General features: G+C 44.5%; 1 protein-coding gene across 2 annotated transcripts in view; it reads right to left on the minus strand.

Annotated features, from left to right (window-relative positions):
- Positions 1 to 7,795, minus strand: part of NAV2 (neuron navigator 2) — a 373,160-nt gene that overhangs the window by 115,344 nt on the left and 250,021 nt on the right. For both annotated transcript variants that reach the window (XM_029956497.1, XM_029956496.1), the window contains exon 11: positions 5,366 to 5,488. In XM_029956497.1, the coding sequence (XP_029812357.1) occupies positions 5,366 to 5,488 (123 nt within the window). The remainder of the gene's footprint in view (positions 1 to 5,365; positions 5,489 to 7,795) is intronic.

The raw sequence follows: 7,795 nt of genomic DNA on the forward strand, positions 1-7,795 counted from the left end.
TTTTTTTTTAATGTTTATTTATTTTTGAGAGAGAGAGAGAGCACAAGTTGGGGAGGGGCAGAGAGAGAGAGAGGAAGACACAGAATCCAAAGCAGGCTCCAGGCTCTGAGCTGTCAGCGCAGAGCTCGATGCAGCGCTCAAACTCAGGACCAGTGAAATCGTGACCTGAGCCAAAATCTGATGCCTAACTGACTGAGACAACCAGGTGCCCCCCACCTCACTCACTTTTAAGGGCCTGGTGATCACACTGGGCCCACTAGGATAATCCAGGGTAATCGCTCTAAACATCTGCTGATAGACAACAGTAATTCCTCCTGGCCGTGTGGTATAACATATCACCAGTTTGGGGGATTAGGCTGTGGACACGCTGGGGCCATCACTCTGTCTACCGTGGGCTTAGAAGGGAGGGCGAGGGAGTGGTTCCCATTGGGCTTCCTCTCATCTGCATATTCCAGCAGCGGCTGTAACTAAGAAATACCTGCACTGGGGCCCTACCACCTGGGAAGGGCTCCCACCAATTCCATCAGCTGCCTAGGGACTTCTGGCCTGGATTAGACTCCTCTCTGCCAGTCAGGCCTGCGTCTGTGAATACATGATTTGGTGCCAGGAGGCCGCCCTGTTCAGCAGTGCCCTAGGGCTCTTGGAGATCTTGTGACATTCCCAGCGAGAAGGAGGGCTCAGCTTGGCAGGCTGGTGAAATACCAGGTTGCATAGTTACATCCTGACATCGTGGGACTCTCAATTCAAGCTGAAACTGGGACAGCTCTGGGCACCAAGGTCAGGGCCCCAAATGCAGATGGTCAAGTTTGTACGATGACTCTGAATCCTAATGGAAAGTGCAATCTCACCACCTACAAAATTCAGAACTTGGAGGGGAATGAAAACCTTGTAACAAGAAGGAATGAAAATGGTTCCTTCTTCCTGCCCGGTTCGTTGGCGTGACATCAGAGGGCCACTGGCATTTTGTGCAAGTCTCAGGCAGACGTGTTACCATACAAGCATTTGCATTTTGCTATTTTTAGTACTCAAGTTAATAAAAACCAGTGGAGTTCAAGAAATATTTTTTTTTAATGTTTATTTATTTTTCAGAGAGAGAGAGAGAGTGCAAGCAGGGATTGGGCAGAGAGAGAGAGGGAAACACAGAATCCAAAGCAGGCTCCAGGCTCTGAGCTGACAGCATAGTGCCCAATGTGGGGCTCAAACTCAAGAACAGTGAGATCATGACCTGAGCCAAAGTCAGACACTTAACCGACCGACCCACCTAGGTGCCCAGAGTTCAATAAATATTCTAATGGTTTAGAAGAAAGTTACCAAGTAATTCCATAGCCCTCCTGATCTACATATGCACAAAGAGCCTGATTTCTGTCCTCAGGCCCTCAGTGACACCTGCATGACCAGGGAATGCATTTAGGAGAAGCCTCTAACTGCTTCCGCCCGCTGCACATGACAGTGTGACGGTGGTGACAGCAAGGGCCATGAGCACAGCAATGCTTTGGAGGGTTGAAGAAAGGTTCTTGGGAATGGAAATTTTCCCAGATCTGAGCTTTAAGCTTTGAAAGCACTCAACTTGCAGGAGTTCAAGAACTTTTGACGGGTTCTGAGGGGACGGCATGCAGGAACTGGTGGGAGGGAACAAACCACATAACTGTCTGCGAGGCCGGTCTCTAGGATCTCCAAGTCGTATTTCTTGCTCCCAGGCTGCAGCTCAGGGGACCTCCATGCCCAGCTTCTCTTTATTTGTTATCTGGGGCCCATGACTTGTAACAAGCTACCCCCATTTGTCCCTTTTGATCCTGCCCCCTCAGCCGGCTGGTTCTCGTTTGCTGGAAGTAGCCACTGATGACTATCAGGTAAAAGCTGGAGCCCAGGAGTGGTAACCCCAAATAGTGACAGGAGATCAAGGGCAGACATGGCACTGTGGCTTTATTATCATCATTTATTATTACTCAGAAGCAGGCTGGTGACATTCAAGACTCACAAACTGACATGGCCCCTATCTCCCAGGCTCTGAAGGTACACATTCCTATCAGTTACTTTTAATAGCCCTGAAGATACCCAAGCCACATCCTGTTGCAAACAGCCATGGTCTGTCTGGTAGATCAGTGTCTTTTAGGGCCTTACCCTGGAAGAGCTGCTCTCCAGAGCTGTGCTGCTGTGGTTAATGATTTTCCTGCTGGTGCGGTGAGGTGGTCTGTCCTTCTTATGCTCTTCTTCCATGGCTGAGGTCTAATCTCTCAGTACTTTTCCTATTTTCCTTGTGGAACGCATGGAGTCTGCTGCCTATGCACGAACCCTTAAGAATTGAGCTTTTTAATTTTTATTTTTGGTAGGCTTCATGCCCAGAGCGGAGCCCAAAGCAGGGCTTGAACTCAGGTCCCTGAGATCAAGACCTGAGCTGAGATCAACAGTTGGATGCTTAACTGACTGAGCCACCCAGGCGCCTCTAGGCTGTCTTTTCAAAAAAAGAATTTCCTGGAAATACTTCAGCTCTGGGACCTTCTTTTTTCAGGTTAAAAGGGAAGAATTCCAGAAAGGTGCTGCCTTTTTGTCTTCATTTTCCCACTTGTCTAATTTAAATAATTTAAAGAACATTTTTCTTATTTAAAGGAGAATAATAGGATTACCTAGTCAGCAGTCATTTGCATACTATTTTAAAAAATATCTGCACACCATCTGTGATATCTTCCTTGATATTTCACATTCAGTTGTCTCACACCTACACTATTCTTTACCCTAAACAGTATTTGTAAAATCTTGGGTTTGATGTACTAGTTACGATTTTTTTAAACACTACAGTTAAAGTGTAATTGTTGAAAATAAATATCTCCCTGTGTACTACCTAAAATTATTTCCTATACCACTAATGTTAGCTTCCCACTTTGAGAAAACTCATTAGGATATAGTTTTTGGAAGAGACATGAAGAACTTTATGGCAACAAATCTACTATTATTTGAACTTAGCCAAAAACGAAGCTTTTATGTGGTCAATTTAAAATAACTTTGGAATTAACAAAATTTAACATATTTGAGAACCTAAAACATCTCACTGCTTACAGGCCAAAGCTTAGATGAAACAGGAAATTTACAAGCAGTATTAAATCCTACTTTTTAAAAAAATCCATCTGAATTTTTTTCTTTTTAGTATTTTTTAATGTTTGTTTATTTTTGAGAGAGAAAGAGAGAGAGCGTGCACACGAGCAGGGGAGGGGCAGAGAGAGAGGCGGACAGAGGACAGAGCTGTCAGCAGAGAGCCCAGTGTGGGGCTGGAACTCACAAACTGTGAGATGATGACCTGGGCCAGTTGGACACTTAACTGACCGAGCCACCCAAGCGCCCCTGAAATCTTTCGTTAAAAGTTGGTCAATTATCCATTTGGTCTTAAATATTCACATCTGAGCAGTCCAGTCTGGGGAGAACCAGAAGACATTGTGGACCAATTGGTCCCATCAAATAGTCTGAACTAGAACAAAATGGCAAATGCTATCCATCTTTCTAGCCCCTGCCGCAATCCTCTACTTCCAAAAGCAAAAAAGAGCTCAGCTGTGATCTGTAATAATTCCATTAACCCTGCAATGAAGCATTAAATTAAACGACCTCACAAAGAGTTTTCTTTCGGAACTGTATCTTGTAAAAGGAAAATGTATCCTGTAAAGCCCGAATTTCACGCTAATAGATTCACAAACCAGCTACATGTTTACAGGAGAAGACAAATAAGCAAAATAACTGGGTAAATTATGAAATATCCAGTGGGGATGTTACCACTGATTGTCTCCCTGGTAGTATTTCCTCTAAAGATTTTAGTTACAGAGCTTCTGGCCTTAGAAGGAGCAGTTCTCGAATGGTTCACCTTTCTATGAAATTTTCAAACCAATACTTTTTTTTAATGTTTTATTTATTTTTGAGAGAGAGAGAGAGATACAGTGTGAGCAGGGGAGGGTCAGAGAAAGAGGGAGACACAGAATCCAAAGACAGGCTCCAGGCTCTGAGCTAGCTGTCAGCACAGAGCCTGATGCAGGGCTTGAACCCACGAACCGTGAGATCATGACCTGAACCGAACCGGACGCCCAACCAACTAAGCCACCCAGGCGCCTCTCGAACGAATACTTTTAAACGAGTTAATGACCGGAAAAAAACTGACTTGAGCTGGCACTGTGGTGAAGAGCCTTTGTCATCTGTGGTACAAATCAGCAGCCTGGACACTGGGGAGGGCTCTGAGAAGGACATATTCAAGTCAGTGGCAGAGCCTGGGCCAGATCCCAACTTCCTGACAACGAATTCAGTGTTCTCTACACCAGCCCCAGCTTCTGAGCCATCCCAGGAGAGAAGATGAAGCTTCCTCTTGGGCAAATTCCATTCCTGGAGGTAAGTTCAGCCTCAATCTCCTTACCGTGCTGCCCTATATCTCTGAAGCCAGAGAACCAGACATCACTTAGTTCTTTGTAAAAAGAATGTCTGGCAAAGAGAACAGTAAGAAATCACGTCTGTGCTACAAATATGTGGCCTTTCTGGCACATGAGGATTAGCACCCGAAAATGTAATGTGACTTTCAGCACACACATCTAAATTCCACATTCTGTCTCCTCACCCCACGTGGGGAAAGAGGTTAAGGACGCCAGTAAAGCCTTTCAACAGTCAGATCACCAAAAGGTATTGCAATCTAGAAACACAGCACACATTAGAGCTGGAAGGGATCTTGGAAATCATGAGGTCCAAACCCCTACTTTAATCGATTGCCCAAGGCCATAGAATCCATTTGGTCCAAGTAAGGATTACCAAATAGTCCTCATTACTGTAATGTTCTCTGAAGCTCTTTACATCTCGGATGGTGGCTGCAGTGAAGACCCGTCAAGCCCTATAGTGTCGACTGCCAGCATGTGGTATATAAACTACCTCCTCAGGCCTTGCTTCCCGTCGCCAGGCCACAGGAGACCTACGTGAAGCCTGATCAGCCATGGCCAAGAGTGCTCCCTCTGCACACAGACCTGTGTATCATCAGGGACTCTGTTCCAAGACACAATACCTAGAAAGCTGGCTAACAGAAGTAAAGCAGATCCCCAGGGCCTGCTGAATTAACAAAGATGCAGTGGCAATGGTCAAAACAAAAACGAAAGCTACCCGAGCCTGAACTCCCTCCGTTACTGCTGTCAGAGGCACTACCCTAACTGAAAGTGGGGCTCAAGAACCCCCTTCAGCCGCCGCCTCCTACCCGCTGTGCCAGCTCCTGAGCCCAGGTTTCAAGGCCTCCCAACCCCCCATGTGGATTAAAGCAGTGCCCCTATGCTCACACTCAATATCACGCCCTCATTTGTCAGGCCACTCTGGAAGGATCTCTGTACCTGGTCAGTCCCAAGTGGAGCACACTTACCTGTCGGCATCTCCGAGGCCCAAGGAGGTATTTCTTTGTAGGGTTTCCCGTACCACAGCCATCCCATCAGGGAGTCGGTTCAGGCGACGAGTATAGAGGCCAAGTCCACCATCAGTCATGTACCTTTAACAGGAGTAGAGGATGATGCACATGTATAGTCAGAAGCAATTTGTGTACAGTCCTGTTGTTCACATCCAGAAGCCCTCCACGGCCACCCTATGCTCTAGGGGGGGAAGGAACAGAGGCTTTCCCGAGGCTCTGTCACTAATCACAGCCCAGGGATGATAACTCAGCTGTTGATTCAACACAAAGGATCACTCACTTGAGAGCAAAATTAGAACTCAGCTTAATTAACCCAAACTCACAGGAATCTATGGAGCAGAAGGGAACTAGTGAATAAAATTAACTGTCAGATGCATTCATGACATTCTTTTTAATGTCAGCATTTATACAAGCAGGTGTTTTACCTAAGTAATGTGAATGGAACTGACAATCATGAGCAAATCATAGGGTAAAAAATATCACAGAACAGTGCACTAGAGAAAGTAGGCATGTTTTTAAAGAGTGGAAAGAAAAGACTGAGGACAGATGAGCCAGCTTTGTCATGGTGGGCAAGTTACTTCTCTGGGTTCCAAGTCTCTCATCTAAAATATGGGAATACCACAGCCCTGCTGCTTCCCAAGGCAGATGTGAGAATTGGCCGGATAAGGCATATGAAAGTGCTCTGCAATGTGTATAAGACTATACACATTATTAGGGTTGTCATCATCTTAAAGTATCTACCTACAATGGTGAATTTCACCATCGATACCAATGTCTTAAGAGGGCTGTTACAAAACTCTCTGAATAACACTCAGACTCATCTACCCCTTTCCAGATCTCTTGGTGAGGCCACAACTTATCTCCCAAGGAAGTTCGTGTTATCAAGGGAAGGGGTAGCCCTGGAACTTCTGTACAGATAGATGGCTATCTGCCAACCAGACCAGTCCCTGAGAGCTTAGCCACCAGTAGGAGGTAGTTCAGGTACAAAGCAGCTTTGCCTCATCTACCCCGCCTCCTTCCCAATACCTCATAAGGGAGACTGCTTGCCTTCTTAGAAAACATGAAGGCAAATGAACTCCGAAAGAGCAAGAAACCAAACTCCCTTTAAATCCTACAGGGGCCCCAGCTGATAAACCTGCAGGGTGTCTGAGAACACAGACGCCTTAACATTTCAAGTGAACTGACATGTACTAAGATGACCGAGTGGCGATTTTCCTGAAATAGTCAACTGAGCTACATCATGGAAAGTGTTACTGCCCTTTGAAACTTGAGCTGTAGGATACATGGCGTAGATCCTGAGGGTTGTCAACTCTTGACTTCTACTTCTCCTTTGGGACCTTCTTGGGATACACTCTCAGAAAAATAGAATTAGAGGGTACTGTGGAGGTGGCCCAGGACCAGTAAGTTCAAGTTGGAGGTAGAAAAGAAAGTTCTCACTGGGGCATCTGGGATAAGAAGAAGCTTCCATATGTGTCAAAAGAATTCTTCCTTGGAGCAGCTTCCAGGACATCATGTCTCACTTGACCTTCCTTGACCTTCTCCCAAGTCCCTTCCTTTATGAGGTTAACGATCATAGACAATGCAACGCTAACATAATGTAAAGTCTGTTGGAGTAGTTAAGCCCATTGTTTGTGGTTGTGCCAACAAAACAACAGATTAGACTGAATTTTTCACTCAACTGTATCATTTTAAGAGTAAAAAACCACTTTGTAAATATACTAAAGACCACTAAATTATATGCTTTTTAAAGGGTGAATTTTATGAATTGTATCTCAATAAAACAAAAACAAAAAACACATAGCGATTACAACTATAGTTAAAAAATTATTTGTGTAATCACCTTTTAGTACTTATCTCCTACACTGTAGAGTGAGCTCCCTGAAGACAGGAACTTTTCTTACTTTGTTCAAATCTATATCCATGTGTCTAACACATGTTAAGTGCTTAAGACAAATGGTTTTTGTTGAATGAAGACCAGGATGGGATCTAGCAAAAACTTTTTGGGAGGATACTAATTACAGGTGTTCTTTCATCTTTTTTTATTTTATTTTAGATTTTATTTTTTAAGTAATCTGTACACCCAACATGGGGCTCGAACCCTGAGATCAAGAGTCCCATGCTCTTCCCACTAAGCCAGCCAGGCTAACTCCTTGCTTTTTTTTTTTTAATCAAAAATTTTTTTTCTTTTGAAAGTGTATTTATTTTTTTTAGTAATCTCTACCCCCAACATGGGTCTCGAACTCATAACCCTGAGATCAAGAGTCACATGCTCCACCGATTAAGCCCAGATTTTCCTTCCTCTTAAATGTCCACAAACATGACATCTAAGACATAGAGAAATGCAAATTAAACTGTTTATCTGTGTGCCCATCCATCAGTCCATCCATC

The sequence above is a fragment of the Suricata suricatta genome, chromosome 11, assembly GCF_006229205.1.
Source record: "Suricata suricatta isolate VVHF042 chromosome 11, meerkat_22Aug2017_6uvM2_HiC, whole genome shotgun sequence".
In the NCBI taxonomy this organism is placed as follows: Eukaryota; Metazoa; Chordata; class Mammalia; order Carnivora; family Herpestidae; genus Suricata; species Suricata suricatta.